This window comes from Notolabrus celidotus, chromosome 7 (assembly GCF_009762535.1).
Source record: "Notolabrus celidotus isolate fNotCel1 chromosome 7, fNotCel1.pri, whole genome shotgun sequence".
NCBI classification, from domain to species: domain Eukaryota; kingdom Metazoa; phylum Chordata; class Actinopteri; order Labriformes; family Labridae; genus Notolabrus; species Notolabrus celidotus.
This window is the reverse complement of record NC_048278.1, coordinates 8,638,524-8,663,512: the sequence shown is the minus strand read 5'-3', so window position 1 is coordinate 8,663,512 and position 24,989 is coordinate 8,638,524. Positions and strand designations below refer to the sequence as shown.

General features: G+C 39.6%; 1 protein-coding gene across 2 annotated transcripts in view; it reads right to left on the bottom strand.

Annotated features, from left to right (window-relative positions):
- Positions 1 to 24,989, bottom strand: part of vegfc (vascular endothelial growth factor c) — a 76,205-nt gene that overhangs the window by 37,554 nt on the left and 13,662 nt on the right. The window contains exon 1 of one of the 2 annotated variants that reach the window (XM_034687038.1): positions 17,652 to 18,039. The exons of the other annotated variant lie outside the window; for it this stretch is intronic. Coding sequence (XP_034542929.1) covers positions 17,652 to 17,774 — 123 coding nt within the window. The 5' untranslated portion in view covers positions 17,775 to 18,039. Of the gene's footprint in view, positions 1 to 17,651; positions 18,040 to 24,989 lie in introns of those variants that run through there. 2 annotated transcript variants of the gene reach the window in all.

The window sequence follows — 24,989 nt, the reverse complement described above, 5'->3', positions numbered from 1 at the left end:
TCACAGATTTGAGTCATGGATCGGATAATTTTTTCGGATCAGCAAAAAAAAAAAGAAAAAAAGAAAGAAGACAAGACAAATTTAACTTTGTCGTCCATTTATTTTGTAAAACACTTCTAAAGTTTTTCCCCTTACATAAAAACAACATTCAACTCAAAATTTACTGCATGTGCAAAGCACCCTATCTGTGGGCCCAGTCCTGCCTCATTCACTGCATTTCATGGCATGGCAAGTGAAGGAGCAGAGGAACTTCAAAAGTGTCACTCCATTCTTCTTTCAATCGCTCATTTTCACCGTCCACTTTTCTTTGAGCTGCAAACTTGGAACACACCGTTTTCGTGCATTCTAGGGTCCTACAGCTGGCAAAGTGCCAATATGCGAACCGCTCCAGAAACGAAAGTGAAAGTTAAAAATTGCACTGCAGCATTGGACTCTAAGTGACCAAGTAACAGCCTGACTGCGAATCGTTGACAGGGAGACAAGTCCCTGTAAACACGGGGTGACCCAACCAAAACACAGTGTAGGAATAACAGTTCGGAGGCCACAAATAGGCATCAACCAATCCGCGGACTACGTCCGTGCCGAACCGTGGAGAGGAATCCGTACGGATCACAGATCAACGATGATCCGTTGCACCACTAGTAACAACAGAGATTGACAAGTATGTGGGGCTCATGTCCGCGTCAGCCCCTGCTGCGTAGGGGCGACGCAGAAGTATAAATCAGCCTTAAGTCATCTAGAAACAGTGTCCTAATTGAGTTACAATTCTGCACTGTTAACACACACATACAAAATTAACTAAACTAGCTAAAACGACTTCACTTTTTTGCAAAAACTGACTTCTAACAACAACGTCCACTGAGCAGCTTCTCATCAGAGGAACCAGAGTCAGTGAAGCATTCTTGTGGAGAGCACAGATGGTAAAACGCTCGACACAGCTGACATGGAGAAGAACTGACTTACACTCAAACACACAGAAAACATCAAAGAAGGGAAATCCCATGTTCTTATGAAGAGTTGTTTAAGATATCTAAAACAGTATAAGCAAAACATAGAATTTTAATGTGGAGAGGTTGTTCATGTGGCTGTGGCTGGTTTCGTAATCCATGCAATGTACATATTTACTGTGTCACATGCACTACCAGTCAAAAGTTTGGAAACACCTTCTCATTCAAGGGTTTGTATTTATTTTAATTATTTGAAACACTGTAGATTAATACAGAACAACATATATGGAATTATTTAATGAACAAAAAAGTGTTAAACAAACCAGAATGTTTCATATTTTAGATTCTGTAAAGTAGCCCCCTTTTTCCTTCATGACAGCTTTGCACACTCTTGGTATTCTCTCAGTCTGCTTCATGAAGTGGTCTCTTGGAATGGTTTCTAATTAACATGAGCCTTGTCAAGAGTTCATTTGTAGAATGACTTGCCTTCTTAATGTGTTTGAGACCATCAGTTGTGTTGTTCATAGGTAGGGTTAGTACTTTCAATACCAACAAACCACTATCTAGGTGGTCTCACTGAGAGTCAGTGGTCAGTGTTTTCATACTTCCTCATAGCTGAGTGTTTGTTTAACAGTGCAGTGTTTAAATGTGTGCCTTCTGACATGAAAATACACACTCACACACAGACGGTTTACACCAGGACGGCCAGTGTGTAACCGCAGCATGCTCTGCAGAACAACAACATCCACTGATGTCATCCAAGGCTGCATGAAGTGTTTACAGCCTGAAACAGCTTCAGACTTTAAATATGTTACGACAGTAAACAGAGTGAGTCACATGGACACAATCCATCAGTCTGAAGATATTATGAAGACTGGAAATACTTCTCCCCTCTTTAAGCTTCTCTCTCAAATAACTGGGGAGGGAATGGTTGGATTTATGAAACATGTGGATAAACCTGGTCTCAGGTGACCACATGATCCCTTTTTGGTTATATTTAATCCAATTATTCCCATGTCTAAAAATTAATATTTGAATTAATGGTAGTATCAGATTTATGGCAACTTCAACATAAAAAAATATTATTCAAACCTGTGATGTTCAACCAGCTAATGGACTAATTCTCAGTCGATTGCAGATATCATTTTTTATTCAATCTTTCTTTTGTTACCTTGATTTCTCTCTTGTGATCACATCCTGTCAGATACACTTCAATGCATCGTAGAACAAAACCTAACTTTAACACGTTACAGTTTTTCTATTTGCTGCTTGTCTCATTTGAGGTAACATTGTGGGCATGATGCTGAGCAATGTAGCAATGGAAGTGAATAGCTGGCAATCATTAGTTGCTTACGTAGCAACGCTTTCAAAGTTTAGAAGTGGCTGATGCTAAAATGGCAAAGACATGTCATTTTCACCCAGAATAGGAGGAGGATTTTTTTCACGTCAATCTGTCTTACCTGCAATAATGCAAGTGTGGCCATGCCAAAGAAAGGCAATTTAGCGTTTGTGGGGTGCCAGTGTCCCGGTGCCAGGTCCCATTAAGGTACACACATACATTTATGTCATTTTTCCAACTGAGAGAGCTCCCCTTATTAGGTCTGTATCTGTTTTACTGCTCTGTTTATTGTGATAATATCAAATACTGATGTAGGATATCAGTAATGGCTATGGCCAGTAATGGCTATGGCTATCCCTGAGACTGGACTGGTAGATCTGTGAAAACTTTCATTTACATCCAAGAATGGTCAACTGAGGTGTCACAGGAGGAGAAGGGTTAACAATCAGCTGGAGTGTATGAGTAAGAAAATCCATAGTGTGTTTGCATGGTAAAGGTCAGCAAAACTGTCCCCTACAAATTGATCAGGATTAAAGCTGAAGAAGTTTAAGCACTGGTGAGTGACAGGGGGGAGTTTACCTCTTGTGCTGGCTTTTAGGATGGAAATTAAGGCTGGAACAGCAACATAAAGCCCATCTTTAGAGGGCAAAAGTTGTATTCAAAAACAATTAAAAACTGTCTCTTATTGATGCCTGTCCAAAATAAAAGCAGGTTGGGTTTACAGATTAAAATGTAATTTCAATTTCATTATGTCTCTATCTCACACATTTATAGACTGGATCACTTATTGGAACTTTACCTGATGTCCCACACTACCTGAGCCAACCCTTAGTAATAAAACATTTCTAGAAAGCAACTTTGAATCAAATGAAAGGAATAAAGATTGTTGCATACTGAGCAGAAAGGCAAAGTGAATTAAATAATAAAACTCAGCACAGTGGCCAGAACCAGACAGATCTGGAGGTCTGAAAATCTTGCCTCTAAGGAGCAGGTTTTAGTAGCCACTAAAAACAGCTTGAGCTGGCAGACTATAGTAAATCATTCAGTAGAACTCGGGATTATTCATCAAAAATATAATCACTTTTTGTTTCAAAGTGGGAAAACTGGTCAGATAAAAGGCTAAGAAGACTGGATCCATCTAAAAAAGTCTGCAGATAGAAGCATGAGAAAAGTTTCAAACCTGTGAAAGCAGAGGCACTAAATGTAGAAGTGATGGCTTTACACATGTACGCGCGCGCACACACACACACACACACACACACACACACACAGAGAGAGAGAGAGAGAGAGAGAGAGAGAGAGAGAGTGTATGTCATGGCAACACTGTCAGTTTCAATCACATTTATTTTTTTACTGCCCATTGATTCAAACTTTTTGTGCTGCAGAACTCATTGTTAAACCAGCTGTTCACGCTCACACACACACACACACACACCACATACACACACACACAAACACACCACACACACACAATTACATACACACACAAAGAGAGAAAGGTAAAAGATATTTTATTTTTATTGTGTAATAAAATTGTGAGAGAAAGGTGCTCAAGTTTAACGAAAGAGAATTAAAGAGATGAAAGAAAAATGATTGGATTAGAGGTTATTAGATTGTATCACATTAGACTGTATTAGATTAGATTGAATTAGATTAGATTACATAAGTGGTCTGAACATTCCCCGTCTGTAAACTGAGTAAAAGGACTGAGTTATTGGTCTTTCTCTGGAATAAAAAACAGTTTAAGGATTCACACAAAAGTTACAGTGTCGTATGACTCACAGAGATCAAAAGAGTCTGCGAGCAGACCAACGGTACTGGTGGAAAAATCTTTTTCACAGCGCCTTCTGCGTTTCCACAAACATAAGCAGTCAAGGAAAGTACACTGCAAGCTCAAACTATCAACAAAGGCATCAACCACAAAGCTGTATTATTCAGCGAGGCCTGTTGTCCAGGGTCCCCATAACCGCAGGGATGAGGCTTTTGCCAATGCAAGCCCTTCTACACCTCAGTGCCCTGTATCTGTGCCCTGAGGGCGTAGCTTAAAGTAAAAGGGACAACAGAATATTATAAGCATAAAACTTAGATTTCTTAAATCTATATTACACGCAAAAACAACGAGGGGATGAAGGAGAGAAAACTCAAATAAGGCCACCATCAATTAAACATGGAACAACGCGCTGTTATAGAATAAGGAATCAGGACATATTTTAACAGTGTTCGCACAGCGGAGAGCAGCGCTGCGGAGGGTAGTTTGTCCAACTTAAGGCTAAATATTTGTATACAAACCTGAACCAGCTAAAGGGTTTTTAAATCTCTTAACAGGACCTTTTAAAACAGTCTTTCATCGCATCTTTGTCCACTTGAGTCTTTTCAAATTGTACGTGAGGAAAACCATCGTGTTTACAGGCAGAAGTGCGCTCCTTGCTTTGTTGACTGTAAATCCTGTCTTTGAGAATATCCTCTCTGATGAGGAGATGTGGAGGTGGATGGGATGATGTGGATTGTTTTTGACGCTTCGGACAGCTTTGGGTATTCCTGCTTGTTCGTTTGGCTCCGTACAGTTTTTGTGTGGTCCGGTAATCCTTGATCTCAAAGCCCTCTTCATGAAGCTGCACCTCATCTTCATCACTATTTTTTAAGATCAACTGAAGTTTTATTTCCTGACATTTTGAGCTACCATGAAGGTAGAAAGATTTAAAGGCCAGCTGAGGTACGTCTGCTCCACAGGTCCCCGCTAAATGGTCCACCTTCAATTACCAGGGGAGATTTAATTACCATTTTAAGGAGATTTAACACTTCAAGAGCTGTTCTCAGAATTACATTAAATAAGTCTATATTTATATCAAAATAGGATATATGAGACACTGTTTTTACGGGAAACAGGAAAATAATGTAAAATTAGACATTGAGCACCACCAAATATTCGACTATGAGATTGGCAGTCGACTAAGGCTCGTTAGAACGAATCGTTGAATATTCGACTATTTGGGGTCACCCCTACTCTATACATTGTTGATTACATAATAGCGTAAATACCATTCACTGTATTTGAATCCAGCGGCAACCTCCGGCCGCTTCTACACTATCCATTGTCCTCTCCCTTTATCAATATAGGTATAAAAAGGCCCAAAAAATTTAACTTTAAAAAAGCCGATCTTTAAAGCAGAAATAAACATGTTTTCAGCCTGGTACAAAAATGAGTGTAGTCTAGATATATCATTTCTCGATCGGCTCACACTTTACGGGGGGTGAATTTTATCATAACGTGGTTATTTTGAAGACTTCATGATTTGATTGACTTGATTGACAGGCAGGAACACTGCAGCTGTTGGCTAGGTGGTTCAAAGTCAACCTCTTTACATCACACTCGCTCGACAGCAGTTATGTTGAGTTCAACACTTCCAATATGGCTGCCGATTGGCCTCAAAGCAGCGCTTCAGAAACAGATGTGTGACGTCCCAGATACTATGTCCATTATTTATACAGTCTATGATTTGAATATGGGACATGCACCATGTCCATCTGTTGTTGCAGAGATAAATGTTTGGAATTCAACTTTCAGCATCACAGTGATGTTGCAGTACAAGCTATGGATAAAAGTGGTGTAACAATGTAGTGAAGTGACCGAAATTGTAGCCACAGCATGTGACTTTCAAGGAAACCTTTGATGAAGTTGCGAAAATGTTGAACTTCATTGTTGAGCCCTCACACAGCTTTGAGACAGAGCATGCAGAGGACAGCAATTGGTAAAACAGCTGGAGCTTACGTGTCTTATTAAATAAAGATAGTTGTTGTATAATCAGTAAGTGATCCTTTCAGCACCCTGTTTTCAGCTGAACATTTTGCTTTACTGCATGTTCTCAGCAGAAAGAGCCTCTTGGCCTCTCAGCTGTGACAATCTCACTTCATTATGCATTCTATCCTCATTGACCCTCTCTCACCCTCTATTCACTCCCATTAACGGCTCCCCCCAACTCCCATTCAGACCCTCACAGCCTGCAACATGGTGTGTCAACTGGTGAGGTCTGCAGGTCAGTCTTTGGAGGGTCTGACACCGACTGGTTAACCTTCAGATGTCAAAACAGCCTGAATGAGGCCTCACATACGCAGAGTTCAAAGAGCATCAGGAGTCAAAAAGGCCTGCATTAGTACTGCTCAGTCAAAGTTTGTCCCAGAGGACTGAAATCAGACACAAAGAATCAACGCTGTGTAAGAAAAATCAGAACTTTTTGAAGTGTGAAAAAGTTGAGACATTTTTTCTCCTCTGACAAATTCAGAGCATACATATGAGTGCAGCTTAGAACATTTTTAAAAATCCACTTTTTATGCATGCAAGGTGCAGAAAATGTCTAAATGAATACTTTTTAATATAATTTACTGGAATACAAACAGAAAGATTATGGTAAAAAAAAACGTGAAGGAGGCTGATGAGGAAAAGAGAGGAAAGGAGTAGAAAGTGGATGAAATGACATGTCAACTGATATAGTATTTTCATTGCCGATACTGACTGGTAGCTCATGAGACAGATTACTGGAACCGATGAATATCTTTCTGCCAAAATTTAGAATTTAGACCTGTCTTCATAAAGCTAGACTCATTCAAAATATATGTAGAACAGAAATAAAAAGTGAGTTTTAATCTCTGAAAGCTGTAACCTTTTTATAGTTCATGTATACTATATTGACCAGTGGTACAACTAGGGCTGGGCGATAATTCAATATAGATAATATCGCAATACAATTTTTCTCAATATAAATATAACAAATGTTTGATGAAAAATTCATATATTTAAACCTGTAATTACACCCCCCAACCACTAGAAAGGGAGGGGGGCGCTAATGTGCCTTACACGGTAGTTGCCACCCAACATTGGACAGAAGTAGAAGACGGCATTGAACAGCCAATCATGTCATAGGGTGAGAGGTAGGCGGGTTTTAAGAAGTTTGGAGTGGAATGTGAAACACAGCTGACTCGAGCAACAGCGACACTGAAAAAACCTTGCAACTCAAAGCAGAGTTGACTCTGCGTTAAGTATTATTTCCAGTACTTCCGATGTCCAATGTGACAACCGTGAAAATCTCATCTTACACAAAAGACCTGCATCCTGTTAACATTGTCAAAAATGAGTGATTCAAGAAGCTTATCAGAGAACTAAATACAGATACAAGCTAACAAATTTCCCTCAAGACCAAAAATCTGGCTTTAAATATACATTAAAAAATGATTTGATATTTATTGTTTTAATCATCAATAAAAACTGATATGAAACGTTTTAGCGTGATGAACATCGCCCAGCTCTAGGTACAAGTGCTCAGATTATTTAAGGAAAATTAGCAGTAGTGGTTGACAGGACATTAGATGAGACAGAGTGGTGAGTGAAAACAATCCTAGAGGGAAGGTCACACCTGCAGAGGAGTCAATGTAGAGGACATTTATCCAGCCAAATTCAGAATATCAGCCCCGGAAAATCACACATAATCAGCTGACCTCTAAGAAAAATTACTATTCCTGAGATATGGGTTAGGTTTGAGTGTATGAAGGGCAGGCTCATTGGATGTCTCTCTTTTAAGCATTAATGGTGACATTCATTCAGCCATAGTGTCTAATTTTTCCGTCCTTTACATTGTCAGCCCTCACCTTAAAACCTTTCTCCTAGAATGCTTCATCTTTTTCTCTCCTCCCCATCTCCCTCTCTTCCTCCTCTCCTACCATTAAAACTAAATCATCTGTCTTACAGTGACAGTTATGTTAAAAACCGAGAGAGAATTACGAATGTAATTCAAATTTTTAATGACATGCTTTAAGTTTAAAAGAGTAATATTAAAATTAAACGCTTGTAGAGGGATTGACAGGATGTGTGGTTGTATGAGGCTCTAAATATACAGTAAGTGTATAAGCCACAGGGAATCCTGGTCAGCTCAGCCCCTTTGTAAATAATCAGAAGAGTAAGGCTATCGAATGCTACAGGATCAGCTCAACCAAAGAATTTAATGATGAAATGATTCAGTTATGTATGACTAGTGGACTGTCACAACAGTTTGTTGAACCAGCTGCTATAAAAAGTCTAACAGATGATCATCAGACGCCCTCTGTCTGCTCATTTCTGAATCTGGAAGAACTTTTTACATTTTTTCAGGGTGATAATCAGGGGACAAGGTCAGTATCTGGAGCAGATGGACACTCAGCCAGAGCAGTGATACAGAGCTAACAGTCCACAGAGAAATCACTGAAAAAATTCCAGAGAAATTATTGCTAATGACACACCACATTCCTCTGCAGACTCCAGGGGGTTGTGAAATATGGACGGGGGATACAGTGTGAAAGAGAGAGAGTGAGTGAGGGAGAGAGAGTAGGGTGAAGCAAAATAAACAGAAACTGATCATGTGGTGATGGGGTCAGGATGAAGGATGAAGAATGAGGGAAAGAGAGCTGATAGTGTAATCTATTCTTAGCTCTCTTCATCACGATGGAGTAAGAGTGATGGAGCAACATTTACCCCCCTGAGAGGGAGAGAGAGAGAGACTTGGCGAGACAGAGACAGGGAGAGGGATGTTGGCATTTCCTCAGAGTTCAGGGTCATCCACAGAATACAAGCAGGTTGGAAACTTCTTGGCGAGATACAGCGTCCTCCTTAAACCCGTCACACTTTTAACCATCATTGAGTTTCATAAAATAACAGTCATATTTGACTCTATTGGAATGTTTTTCTATCCAAGCTTGGCAAGTGTTGCTATCAAGGTTTCCTGGAGGGAAAGTTAAAAATCATTGCTGTAACATAAACTCACAGTTTCTGTGCTCTCAGATGGAAAATCCAAAACTCAATAATAACAAGTGTCAATAAATGTAAGAACAAGAGCATCAAGATGGGTTTTATGTGTGCTCAGCAGGAAATCCTTCCAAAGTTTGATTCTGGATAACACTACACTGTTATGTAAAACTGGGATGTTAACACTGACAGCTATGAGAAGAACATCAGCGAGTCACTCATATCATCAGGCCAACAGGGCTCAATCACAGTTACACTACATTGTGTGATATGTGCCAATATTAGGGGTGGACAGATATTGTTTTTTCAGGACCGATTTCTGATGCCAATTATTAGTAGTGCTTATTATTAGACCAATAAGGATTGACAGTACAAATAAAACATGTGTTAAATATAACAAACTTCAACAAAATACTTTAACATTCCTTTAGCTAATTTTTAATGAAAACGTAAACTTTTAACATCATATTCAGGAGTTTAGAGTTAACCAGCTACACTTACAGTACAGTTATATCACAGAGTCCTGGTAAGTTTAGCCAATCAGAACCTGTTGTGGGTGTGGTAATAAATTAGAGTGGTTAGTAAAAATAGACTCAGATGAAAAGACACACCAACAACAGAGCCAGAATAACACACTTTTCAGTTCAGTAATTTTTTCCGTGATCAGTAAAATGAAATGCCAATATGGACTATAAGCCCCATGCCAAAATTCAACCCTGATAATCAGCCAAGATCAAAAATCGATGCACTCAAAGCCAATACGATTTTTTTTCTTAACAATCCTCTCACCCTAAGTGACAGGCTCTGCAACATTTAACAACAGCGGAAAAGAAAAACTTCCTTTTAACAGGCAGAAACCTTGGCTCATGTTAGACAGTCTTCTGCTGAGATTGTGGTGGGCTTGGATAGAGGTGGATAAATTGAGATGCAAAAAGAGAGAAATAGAGAAAACAGACAGAGCTCCAACAACAACAACAGGTCATTCATTGATAATATTAAAAGAAAGTGAACTGTTCTAGTCTCTGTAACAAAATACAATGGTTAATCTTGTCAAATGCACCAATAAGATCTAACCACAGTTAGGGATGAGAGTCGAGAACTAGTTCCAACTTGTCTGAGCCTTCAACATCATTCACCTTTACGTTAAGCGCTTCTCTTATCAATGCTTTCAACTTGGATCTGTGTTCCTTGCAAAACAATGACATCGCAAGAGGCAGTCAACACGAGCAACAACTAAGATGTAAGTAATTCCTGTGAGGAAGTTATCACAGGGGACAGAAGCAGTCCAAAGTGTGGCTTAATTCTATGCAAAATGATGCAAAACAGACAGATAACGACAACAAACATTAAAATATAACATACAAGCAATTTGATAAAGTAAAGTGCAGAAGTTATTTTACAGTAACATTTTAAGAACACAGGCACTGCTCGAAGGATTTCCGTTAAGATAGAGCGGAAAGCTTCCAATGAAACAAATGCTGACAGTTTCAGTTCAGATTGGAGGGCATTCCAAGCAGAGGGGGCAGAGAAACTGAATGCTTTTTTTCAGTTTCAGTTCGAACACCAGGAGTAGAAAGATGCAAAATGTCATTTGATCCTAGCACATAACGGCTTCCAGTTTTCCGAAGAAAAGTGCATAAATAAGTAGGAGCCAAGCCAAGAAGAGCCTTATAAACCAGAGTCATCCAGTTTGTATGCCTCCTTACATTTAAGAAAGACATGCCAGCTTTAGCGTACAGTTCGCGGTGGTGGGTGAATCGGCTACAACCTGTGATAAACCTCAGAGCACAGTGGTAGACCGGAACCAAGGTCTGTAGGCAGCTGGATGAAGCACACATATACACAACATCACCATAATCAAGTACAGGCAAGAAAGTAGCTGACATCAGAAGCTTCCGAGCTCTAATGGGAAACATGACTTGTTTCTGTAATAGAAACCGAGCTTCACCCTTAATTTAGAGATCAGGTTTTTGACATGCACTTTGAATGAAAGGTCCCCATCAATAATTAGATGCTGAAACATTTGTCCACGTAGCACAGCATTAAATATCCGGAGTGCCATGTGTTGACGCTGGTGTTTTGATTTAAAGAGTGACCCTGTCATCTAGTGACTTATAGTTGTTCACTGAAATACGAGTAAGTCCTTACAAATGCATCCTAGATGTTTTTTTCAATGTGCTGACAACATTTTCTCCCCAAAAACTTTTTAATGAAAACCTAAAGGCATTTGTTGGAAAGTTTTCAATAACAGTTGTAACTTCCAAAGACGCTGACTACACTAACATGAAAGTCACCAGTTAACAGGGTCACTCTTTATGCCGAAACACCGGTCAATGAGAGTTTCCTCGTCTCAGCAGAGCAGTGAAGGTACATATGTCCCAATTCATTCTCTATGTCTCTCCAGCATTGATGAATTTGGGCAAGTGTGAAGTGAAGAGGGGTAGTGACTTGTTGACAACAGAACACTGTACACAACTTCCGCACTCATACAACCTTCATGACTCTTTTCCAACACCAATGTTTCGAAACACCATTCGGTGCACGCACATTGATAGAACTTATAACCCTCAAAGTAATGACGCAAAAAATGTTCTGGAGCACATCCCACAGGTCAAAAGGAAAGCTGGATGTGGAAGCCAACGAAAACATGGAGGAGAGATGAAAACATGAGGAACCACGATGAAAGTCATGAAGACAAATGGCAGTGAATAAGCCTTGTTGGAGAGGCTGACTGGGGATTTTCACCTCATATCAAGCCAAGTGTAGCAAGTCAAATGAGTCAAGGAGGATCGAGACTAAACCCTGTACAGCTTTGTAGTGACTTAAGTGTGCTAGTTAATGTGTTTCATATAGGACAGTCAGTACGTGTCAGAACTTGAACATGGTTGTTCTGTTATTTTTGGATCAAGCTTGCCTTATTCATTAAGGATCATGGACTGCACATAGACCCCTTGAGTAGCATTGATTCATTTTGCTATTAATACATCTAGAAAGATTCAGTGAGGTCACACATGTACCTCCTGGAGACTGTAATTTCCACTATATTTGATAAAATGTAGGCTTGCACCAAGGATTCAACAGCATTCAGAATGTAGACATCGCACTACTAATACCTTTGGAAGTTTATCCCGATGGTGTCTCCATGAATATCCACATCAAATAATGTGTTGGTTGAGGAGATATTTTTATTCAGTGTTGCTTGAATGAATGAATGAATGAATGAATGAATGGGCTATCACACTGAGCAACAAACCAACAGGGTATAAATCTATCATCTATTCAAATTCGTATATCAGCCAGACACCTGATGCTAATCCGAGCTAGCCACTGGGTTACAACCAAGACACAACACATGCTAATCACATTTAGGTCATGTCTTTATGAGGGATCATCCCAGCAGTAAAATTAAAGCTGCTGATTGACCTAACCTCTTTGTTTGAGCTGTGGAGAGAGACAGGCATCCAGAACCACATGGATGAAGGGAAATAATCCAACCCCAAACTGTCTTACTTTAAAGTCAACGAGGCTTAATTGGACCAAAATGGTGCAGTCCATTAATTAGACCAGGTAAAATATATTTAAGTACAAAAAAATTAACTAAGTTTTTTCAAGTCATGTAAATGGTGTCAATAACTGAAGCATGATCACATCTTTTTTAGATGCTTGCTTTTTTCTCAAAGCGTAAAGCTCATATAAAACCCTTGGAACATCAATGAGGTCCCATATTACAATGTCCTTTTTACAGCAAGAAACAAACATGTTTAAAGCTGGTACAAAACACAGTTCTGGGTATGTAGCTCATTATTTCTGTAAACAATATAATAAATGTGATTTGATTGACACTGCTTTTGTTGAAGCTAAGATCATCCACAGATCACACAAACCAGTGACCCGTTTGAGAAGGCCATCAAGGAAATGCTTGACCAGTGGCAATTTCTGTCTAATAATGTACATTACTTTGTTTGCAATATGTTGTGCCATGAGTGTGATTGAATGTTGACATTATGTATTCCTTATCCCAGTATCCGATTGATCATTTTATGTGTGTTTTCTATTTATGTCCCTTGCCTGGAGTCGCAAAATTTCGTTATGCCTGCATAATGACATTAATGAAACTTGAATCTTGAATCTTGATCAGAACAGTATTGGCCTTTGCCGATAACAAAGCCTAGGCATCGATGCTGGGACTCTGAAAGTTGGATTGGTGCATCCCTAGTTAGGTTGAGTCAGCATTTCAAATATGACCGCTGTCATCTTTTGGAATCATAACACCTTGAGAAACCAATGGTTGTGTCATTGAGACAAAATTCATGCTTTTTACAGTCTCTGACTTTGGTTTGTAACTACTTATAATGGATTCATTCTGTAATCTCCAAGCCCAAGTTCACTGTTCATCTTTAGTGTTGGTCTTTGAAGAGCCACAGGTAAATTTAAGAACTAGTTTCAGCAATTTCTATAATATATTTCAAAACTGTCTCAGTCCATTAAATGAAAGAGAAGGGCAATAAATGAGAAATTACATCTCTAGATCAGCAGCCCAGAAAAAGAGAAGATATATGGGCTGCTATAAAATGGTACTATCACTCATTCTTTATGAGCATATTCAAACTAAAAGGAGAGCAAGGGAAAAACCTAGAATAGTTTGTCTTGAAGTAGAATCTCTGCTGTAATTTGCTGAGCAAAAACAATGAAAAACTTGTTTTACTTTTAGACGAGTGATATAAATGTGTAAAAAAAAAACAGGATATAACTCCCTTGCAGCACTATCTGTAGCATGCAAAAGTAAAACTCTTGATCTGTTTTCTTAATCCTTTGTCAGATGGGAGCAGTGATGAGATGGTATCAGTTAAATTCCTCAGAAAAACTGTGAGGGCTTTAAAGTTAAGAGACGGGAGCTGTGAGGAAAACTCATCATCCCAATTAAGAGTTTACTGAGATCAAATGGCTGCATGTTACTGCTTAGCACTTATCCCTCCTCACACACACACACACACACACAAACACACGCACACTCTCACACACGCACACTCTCACTCCCACACGCACACACGCACACATACACACACACACACACACACACACACACACACACACACACACACACACACACACACACACACACACACAAACACACTTACACACACACACACATACACACTTGACCCTGCTGACACCTGCCTTCATTGGCTCTTTTCTCTGGCTAATTTGAAAACACTCCTTCTTAATCCCCCCCCACCCAGAAAATGTTCACTGCTCTCTCTTTCCCCCCTCTCTCTCTTTCTCTCTGTTTTCCTTCCTCTCTCGCCCAGTTTCTTTAGCAGTTCAGGTCAATTTAAATCTGCTCTGCTGGCATGACATTAAAGAAAAGTATGTTTCAATGGTGAATCAATCCAAATCTTTTCATAAAACTTGGCAGATGGATAATAACCAGCTCAAAAGAGCAGCCCCTCCAGTGTGTGAAAAACTAAGTTAAGAATGTGAAACATGAAATCTTTGTCTGTCTTTTCAGATTTCTAAAGCCCAGCAGAAAAATCTCAGTCTTAAATCTTAGGTGATATCCTTCAAACCAGAACAGATGATAATCTGTTAGGAAAATGCACTTTGGCTTCTCCACTGGAACAATGACTGTTACTAATGCACCACACACACACACAGTAGAGGGGGGGGACTGAGCTACTTCTTCAGGGTTACTTAGAGTATTAGTCAGCATTAAACTGTCTCACATTCACTATGTGGTTGGTGGAGGGGTTGATAGCATCAATTTCAGCGTGGTTTTTACTTTCTGGTCATTTCCCATAATATATTTACATGAAAAGGGGATGGAGGCAGATTTCTCAGTGTAAGGGTAGACTTCTGTTAGTTGAATGATTCAACAAGAAGAAAAGGTCATTTCTGTAACTTTCTGTAAAAATGTTATGTTGTATCTGAACTTGTAGACTCTTATGAAATCACAAGTATCAGGTTTATCCAAATTAAAGAGAAAATCGTAAACATTAAGTTTATTTTCTAAAGTTTTGAAACTCACAACCAACAATGGATGTTCAGAATCAACATCTTACTCACTTAAATGGAAATTTGAATTCTAACTAACCGACCACACTAAAGCAAAGAAAACTCAGAACTCAGAATTTCTTAACATGGCGATACAGGATCATAGCATCTGCTAGTAAACAATGTCAAATTGGTTTACCAAGTGTGGCTAACATTAGCAGAGCTAGCACCACCAGCCTTCAGCCCTCCTTGCAGGTGAACCTTGAAACATTGTGATATTTCATGACATGATACGGTTTTGGATTCTTTTAAGTGCTGTATCGATATTTTAGGTCCACACACAGACTGGAAAACAGGAGTGCAGCACACACACAGCATGAGTAGCCTGTCATGTAGACTACTGAAAACTAGAGATGGGCAATGATTTTTTAATATTCATTCACTTTCGAAAAAATTGTAGAGTCACTTTGAATATTTTCTCATTTTAAAAGTACAATTTTTCATCGTTTTTTACCGGTGCCTGGTTGTAATACGGTATTCCCGCCAGATGGTGGCTATAGAGTGTCTAAAAGCTGTTTGCTAACTGTAATGGCAAACAGAAGAAGAAGAATGCTAACTGCATTAAATAGCAAAAGAAGAAGAAAACATTCGCAACAGTCGCTGCAATTTTTTCCGTTTCTGAGTTTCAAACTACTACACACATATTTCCAGAGACTGAGCATGGCTGTTAATGGGACAGGTGTGTGTATGTGTGTGGCTGGGAGGATTATTCGAATAATCGTTGAATAGATGCCAATGGTTATCGAATAGTATTTTGGCTTGAAATGCCCATCCCTACTTAAAACATACTGAGTTGTATTTCTTTTTCACCTGTGATCATCAATGTGTCTCTTACAGTGAGGAGGCAGGGCGTGCAGAGTGCACTCACTCACAATGTCTCTCAGGGAAAGAATACCAAGCCTCTTGGTTTTAGAATTATCTACAGTGCAGTTTGTTAAAACAGGGGATAACGCTAGTTCACAGTAAATCAAATACAAATACATTTGATCTGACGGGCTTTACTGTCTCTCTATTTAGACAAATATATAAGTTAGTCAGAGCTGGGGATTTGTCAGACTGATACCAAATCTATTTTCAGAGCGAAAATTACCTGCTATCTCATTTCTCAAATAATATTGAGTGTTTGAGCTGCGATATTAACAAACTTTTCTCGGAGGATTCTTCAATAATTCTGACTGCCTCATTCCTTAAATAAATAGTATAATAGAAGAATACTTCAAGTCTGTTCAGATGTGATGCTCTGTTGCATGTGCTGCAGAAAGTGCGGAGAGTCAGTGCACTCTCTGCTGGACATACTATGTAATGGCACCACTTCTGAATAACCCCAAGCATTGTTTTCTGCACTAAATACACTGTTAGCAAATATATCAAACAAGACAAATTTAATACGTACATATAATTAACGGCAGTGCAAACTAATACGGACAGTCAAACACACCAGCATGTAGCGTTTAAGTCTGCCACTACGGCATAGCTATGGCGTAGAGTCAACGTAGAAGTACCAGACTCAATGCATGGAGCCTTAAAGGTAGGGGAATGTCATTCCACCTCTGATCCTCCCTTGTGTGATAACAAAGAGAGAATGGAGGGATACTGACAGGGTGAAACATCCCAGTGTGTGTTTTTGTATACGGTGCACTTGCTGTGTTTTCAAGCCTTGCCTCTCTGGCTTCCTCAACACTGTAATGCAATGTGAAGTCACACACTGGGATACCAATATGACACCATTTCAGGGTGTGATATGTAAGCAAAAAGATGTAGTGATGGTGGAATTCCATTCAAGTGCTGTTGCCGAATTCAGTGTGTAAGAGGTTATCACACACACTATCACACCAACGGGCAATTTGAAGTCACCTCGACTGTGGGGAGAAGCAGGGGTGAACTCACATGTGCATGAGGATATCTTTTATTTCTAAACTGACCACCAGGAATTCAGTAATTGTATGGCACCAGTCTTCATGATAACTTGAAATATTGATATTTCATCAAGTTGCTCAGCAGGTGGGTGAGTGAGAAACGCTTGGTCAACTCTCCACTTAAACTGGCTGTCTATATATTCAGATTATTCATTGTGTCTGATTTCAAGCAACTCAATCCTGACAGTAACAAGATGAAATTAAGGTGAAATCAAATTATTCCTCATATCTGTTCAGGGGAATAGAAAGATAAGAAAGAAAGAAAGAAAGAAACCCCCCTCTAATTCACATCTTGTCTTTTTTGCTATCATCTCAAACTCAACACTCAAACAAATCATGGTTAAAAAAACATAAAGTATCTCCATCAAGTGACACATGGAGGTTTCCTCTGCTCCCTCCGCACCGCAACACTGCAATATTAAACATGTACTCTTGAAGTTTCAGCAGCTCTATTTAACACCATAAACTCCACTTAGAGAAATCAGAATTCTATCTGTCTAAACATTTCATTTTTGACATCTTGTAGATAAATAACACCTGTACCCATTTAATTACAATCACATCAAACACTGATGCACATTTATGAAGACAGGTTCATTTCAGACAGGTTTCTCATCATGTTTACTCACATTCACAGGCTCGTCCATCTGCTCGTGCTCGTAGTAATCATAATAATCTCTGTGGCTGAAGTCGCTGGCGAGGTTGGAGTACAGGAGATAAGCCAATAGGAGCGATAATCCCAGTAGGTGCATGTTTATAAAGTCCGTGAGAGTTTATGATACGAGAAGCATCCAAATTCAAAAAACCCTCCCCGGTGTGCGCGCTCCCCTCTCCTTCTCCTGCATCTGCTCACTCTCTTTCATCCGGGCCCCCCCTCTCTCTTTCTCTCTCTCTCTCTCTCTCTCTCTCTCTCTCTCTCTCTCTCTCTCTAACAGACAGCCTCCTGCTGCAGCATGTGTGTGACCCCCGCTGTGAATGAAAGCTCGGTCATATGGAAACACGGATCCGGTGGGTCAGTCTGGCTGTGAAAGCGCAAAATTACAGGAAAGCACTAGGCGCAAAACTTTTCTGTGCTCTCTACTGCCCTCTATCGAAAATTGATAGAAAGTGCATCAAGACTCATCAAGAAACATCAAGCTCCATTGAAAAAAATGGATAAAACAGCCCACATAAAGAGAAATTAAACCCTATAAACAAGTCATAAAAATAGACAAATACAGGGGTATGATAGAATAGAATAGAATGGACTTTATTAATTCCCGAAGGGAAATTCAGGTGCCTGGCAAAATTATAAAAATCACATAAAACAAGTAATTCAGGTGTCTGTCAGCTCTACTCCCATTGGCTATGACGCCTAATGGCTGCAGGGATGAATGATTTTCTGTCTCTCCGTCTGTCTCTCTCTCCTCTCTCTCTCTCTCTCTCTCTCTCTCTCTCTCTCTCTCTCTCTCTCTCTCTCTCTCTCTCTCTCTCTCTCACACACTCTCACACACACACACACACACACACACACACACACTTGCTCTCTCTCTCAGGATCCGGTACTTCTCTAACAGACAGCCTCCTGCTGCAGCATGGAAACACGGACCTGGGGGGTCAGTCTGGCCGTTAAGGCGCAAAAATTTTTTGCGCCTTGTGTCACTAACTTTTCTGTGCTCTCTACTGCCCTCTATGGAAAATTGATAGAAAGTGCATCAAGGTTCATCAAGAAACATCAAGCTCCATTGAAAAATGGATAAAGCAGCTCACATAAAGAGAAATTAAACCCTATAAACAAGTCATAAAAATAGACAAATACAGGGGTATGATAGAATAGAATAGAATGGACTTTATTAATCGATATAATGGATGGATGGATGGGAAATTCAGGTGCCTGGCAAAATTATAAAAATCACATAAAACAAGTAACTCAGGTGTCTGTCAGCTCTACTTCCATTGGTTATGAAGCCTAATGGCTGCAGGGATTAATGATTTTCTGTATCTCTCAGTCCTGCAGCACAGAGAGATGAGCTGTCCACTGCTGCTGTTTCTCTGGTCCACAAAGAAGTTGCGAAGTGGATGATCTGTGTAATTTTGAATGGCTTCTAGCTTCTTCTGTGTGCATCCCTTCACCACAGACCCCCGTGAGTCCAACTTGGTTCCAATCACAGTGCCAGCTCTTTTCACTAGTTTGGGGAAGACAGCCAGGCAGGGAGAGATATTTCTAATTTCTATGTCAATCAAAGAAAGGTATGTGTGAAGATATTTTACGAAACCAGACATCACTTAATGATCTAAAAATGTTTTCAAAACCACCAGACACTGAAATAAGAGTTCAGAAGGTGCATTACAAGAGCTTAAGGGTGCAGAATACACTAGCGGCACAGATCGGGGAGAGTTCTCCGAGTTATTGATACCAGTGATCTGTCAAATCTGAAGATTGAAACTCTGATCTCTCCCACTGACCAGCCAAAAACAAGCAAACCTTATACAACACTATCAAAAGTACAGTTTCACTGTTTAATCATTTTTCATCAGCACTTTTATTAATGACTCTGAGTTGATTTAGATGGTGATGTGGATTGCAGCCTCTGTTCGGGGTCAGTTTCCTGTTTCCCAGTTTCCACATACGTGGCCAATAAAGCTGATTCTGAATGTACTTCTGAACTGCTCTCTCGTATTGTTTAATGACTTTCAATGGCATTTCCTGGAGTTGTTCAAGTATTTCATTAGCCTGATTTACATCAGGTGTTCTCATTCAACCAAACACAAATATTAGCTAAACACAACCTTCTTGAATAAATGCAATTATGACTGAGCCAGATGTTATGTTTGGCAACACCTCAGTGCTGCTACGGCAAGAAGAAGTGGACCCTCAATAAACTCACATATGCAACTTCTATATCACAGAGTTTGCAGCTTTTGTGTCAAAAAATACGTTTTTTTAATATCAAGGGGTCTGCACGTTTTGCATGAAGTCTGAAAGTTGTACAACTGCATGTTTGCAGCTTTAACAATGGAGTGAAGCTTATATTTGAGAGCATTCACAGCCTTCATATCAGAAACTCCGCATTTTTTTGAAACATAGAGTCTGCTGGTTTTATAGACTGTATATCAAAAATAGACACCACAAGTGTTCACTGACTGTGAAGCCAAAATATCTGGTGCTCACCCTACTGACTGGCTGCAGTATAGGTCATAAACCCCACCTACTTCATGATAACAAATGGATCATGGGTCAATTATAAAATCCAAATACAGAGAAACCATGTTTGAAAAACTAAAAAAACATTATAGTAGTTAGTTCTTATAATACTCATTCATATCCAAGTGTTCTTTTTTCAGGGAATTTTAGTATGATTTAGATTTTGGATGTCAAAAAGATGATTGATTGACAGCTCTGTGGACAAATAAGGCTCTTGCAGCACTGTGTGCACCGGATTATCAGAGTAGAGGAGGAACAATGAAAGAAAACAGAGCAAACACTAAAACAAGAGTCATTGAACTTTCCCTAAACGTGAGTGCCTGCTTCAAACCCACTCAATAAGTGGTTTTGCTTTGTACTGTACCCACCTGAGGGCGCTTTGATGCTTTTTTAGTGAGTTTAATGTCAGTGGAAGGGATGTGATGATTGTCCTGCTGCTCCATCAGCCAGATTGCTTCTGCATATGCCTTGGCTCCACCAGCTCAATATGTCAGCACCAGTCGAAGTCGTAGTTTGCCTTCGCATCTCACAAAGGGAGGAGCATGAAGGCTCACTGTCAATATATAAGTTCAAAAAGCAAGTCTTTGTTTTCATCCTCAGTTTTTGACCAAATGTGTTCTTTCATTTTTTCTGTGATAAAAATCAGCAGGGAGCAGAGCAGGCTGTTTTAAAATGATACTGAAATGTGACTGTCCTTTTGCTATTTGCTGTGGTCTTACATTATTACACTCAGAGGGAGAGAGAGCAAAGATGCCACAGCTGATAAACCACAAATATCTCTCACCTGTATTTGTGAAAATGTCCATAATTATATTTCAAGTTTTCATTTCCTGACCGTGGACAGTCAGGGCTGTGATCAAGTGACTGGTGGGTGGATGTGTTGAGGTGAAGCCTGTCCAGAGAGTGAGCCAGTTCAGCTGAAATTAACTGACGAAGAAGTTATTGACCAGGCGTCAGGCTTCAGGCCGAACACAAACACAGCAAAACACACGCACCAGGAAAAAAGACAAAGATTGTTCGATGCAGGGGTCTCTCCTAATCTCAAAATGTAGCCAAAACTCTGTTAAACTGAAAATGATTATGTGAATGTGTGCATGTGTGCATGTGCGTGTGAGTGTGAGTCTTGTAATACTTTGGAATGCTGGCCGCGCTGAAGGATTTCATATCCCTTAGAAATCGCAGAGTGGCCCCTTACTTACACACACACACACACACACACACACACACACACACACACACACACACACACACACACACACACACACACACACACACACACACACACACACACACACACACACACACACACAGAACCTGAATGGACTGTTTTCCTCTGTTTGGATTAAACTGGGGGAGTTCAGCAGAAACAACAGTGAGCTGAGGTCATTCAGAGAAACTTGTTGTTTCTGTTCGGACATTTTATGACCAGGATAAATATAGAAGTGGTTTAACACCAGCATGTTTCTATTGAAGCTTTATTTTTATTACCTTATTGCTGCTGAACATCCAAAAAACGTCTGTATGTCATGTTTATTTGTGTTTCTCTGAATCATTCTTACAGGTCTTAAAACATTCAAGGAAAAGCCTTATAAGAGCATAAGTGCACATCAGTGTCCAAATCAATGTGTTGATTATCATGCCTAGATTATTTTTGTTCTCACAACACGGTGAGTAAACCTCCCTGATACCATAAAACCTCACATAACTTTTAGAGAGTTTGATTAATTACTATAGAGAGTTTAGAGAGTTCGATTAATTACTATAGAGAGTTTAGAGAGTTCGATTAATTACTATTACAACTACTAGATGTTACTAGTAGTTGGAATAGCCACAATGGATGCCGGTCAGCTCGGCTTATTGTGGTCTTAAAGTGATATTTCAGTCATTTTGTAGAGGGATTGTATGTTTTACATGTCACTAGTAGTTGTAATAGCCACAATGGAAGCCGGTCAGCTCGACTCCTTCAATGAGAAGCTGCCAGGAGAAACAGCAGGCCAACTGGGCTACACTTCACTGCAGACGGGGCCATATCTACCACATAACAGAGCTCATTTTGAGAGAGTCTGACCAAAGCACTCATCTTGGTTTAAGTGTACACTCTAATGAGACATTTTTCACTACTTTACTTTTGCATTGCATGCATGGAAACACACTGGTTCATGCTGATCATTTCAAACCACAAATATAACAAAAATGAAGCAAAATAATTAATTTTGTTTTTTCAGTTGCTCCTTTTTTGAGTGATTTAAAATGAATGCTCAAAAAAAAAGTTGTATATTGGAGTAAAAATTGTCTGAATAAATAGATTTGTTTTTTCATGTAAAACATTTTGGAGTCAGATGTATTGTACGTGCTATGTCACACTTCCATGTTCAACTGAGCTCAGGACAGAAGTATTTCAATTTACTTTAAACAAACTTTGGGGCACATATCTTGAGTGATAATTGTTTCAAAGCAGGACTCAGGGTCACATACACACACACACACACTCTCACACACACACACACACACACACACAAACACACGCACACTAATCCCCGCCTGTATTCTGCCTGGTATTTTCTGTTGATCGGTCTGTCAAAGGAAGTTTACTTTAAACAGCTAATCAGGGATTTACATGTCTCCATGTTACTCAAATACAAACACACACACACACACACACACACACACACACACACACACACACACACACACACACACACACACACACACACACACACACACACACACACACACAGATCCATCACCAACACACAGTCAGTAAGGCATCACAAACACACTGGCCGTCACAAGATATGAAATTTAGCTGTAAGTTACAGGCAGGCAGAGTGAAAGACATCCTGTGAACAGGTTATAACAAACACTGAAAACACTGCTTTATTTCTGACTCTGAACACACCGCTCCTTATGACCATTTGAGCGAGCCAAACCCCAGCAATTATTTTCATATCAGCTCAAATTCCACAGACGTCTGTGATTGCACGACCAAACGCATTCCAATTAGGGAACACACACAAACACTGACACACACACACATACATACACGCACACACTCTCTCTTCCTCTCTCTCTCAGAGAAAGGGTGGTTCTCACAGTGCACAACCTTGACCTGCTGTGTGTGGGGGGTCTGAGCTTTTAGTCTTGTATGAACTTTGTCTGTCTGTTTGCGTGTGTTTGTGTGTGTGTGTGTGTGTGTGTGTGTGTGTGTGTGTGTGTGTGTGTGTGTGTGTGTGTGAGTGTGTGTGTGTGTGTGTGTGTGTGTGTGTGTGTGTGTGTGTGTGTGTGCGTGCCCAGAATGAATTGCTCCAACTATGAGGTCAATGTTGAGTCACCAATTTGTTGTTTATGTAACTGAAAGATGGAGCGATTGGGGGAGAGAAAAAAACACAAGGTTAATTTCAAGAGTGAAACTAACTATACTCAATGACTGTCATTGAAAAGTCAAACTGTATAAAGAGTCAGAGTATTTTTTTAATTAACAAGTTTGTTAAATTCATCCAAAAACATCTAAAAAACTCTTTGTTTGGTATTACTCTTACATACATTTTAGAAAGGATGCAGCAAGCGCCAATTTTGCCTGACTTTTTACCTCCATTGATTGGATATACTTTTTTTTTCTCCATCCTTGGGAGTTATTTTGTCATTAGGGGTGACCCCAAAAAGTTGAATATTCGACGATTCGGTCTGAAAAGCCTTAGTCGACTACCAAACTCATAGTCGAACATCTGCATATAAAACGAAGATCATTCCATTCAAACTATGGGGGCACTCAATGTCTAATTTTATATCATTTCCTGTTTTCAGTATAAACCATGTCTCATATATCCTATTTTGATACAAATATAAACTTATAAATACTTCATGTAATTCTGGAAATAGCTTTTGAAGTGTTAGATCTCCTTAAGGTGGTAATTAAATCTCCCCTGGTAATTAAAGGTGGACTCTCCCATTTAGCGGGACCTGTGGATCAGCGATACCTCAGCTGGTCTTCAAATTTTTTGAGGTTCATAGCAGCTTTAGAATGTCAGACAAAATAAACTTCAGATGATCCTGAAAAAGTGATTAAGATGAGGAGCAGCTTCATGAAGAAGGGCTGTGAGATCAGGGATTACCGGACCACACAAAAACTGTACTGGGCCGCTGGAACGGTGCCAAAAGAACGAGGAGCATACCTCTGCCAGTAAACATTTTGTTTGTTTCTTCTAAAGACTCGAGCGGACAAAGACACGGTGACAGACCCTTTTAAAATGTACTGTTAAGGGATTTGAAAACCCTTCAGCTGGTTCAGGTTTGATTTTGAACATTATAGAAATGTTTAGCCTCAAGTTAGACAAATTACCCTCCGCAGTGCTGGTCTCTGCAGAGTGAACAATATTTAAATATCTCCTGATGTCCGACCTTTTTTACGTTTAAGCCATGATTAACATATTCAGGACGTTTTTTCCTTTCTAGGTGTTACGAGTGTTGTAATTTCACTCTTTATTAATTTGATTTTCAGACACTGAAACATTGTTCAGATAAATCATGTGCAGTGCTCTGAGCTCATTATGTCTCATTATACATGTTTATTTTATAATGTCACGTTTTTTTATGTTTAACGGACGGTGGCCTCATGAGTTTTTTTCTCGTTCATCACCTCTTTGTTTTTGCGTACAATAGATTCAAAAATAAAAGATTCATACCTATCTACTCTAGTGTCTCTTTTACTTTAAGCTATGAGCCTCTTAATGGTAAATGGTTATGTGTATTATCGTCATACAGTCACCATAATGCAGACTTTGGG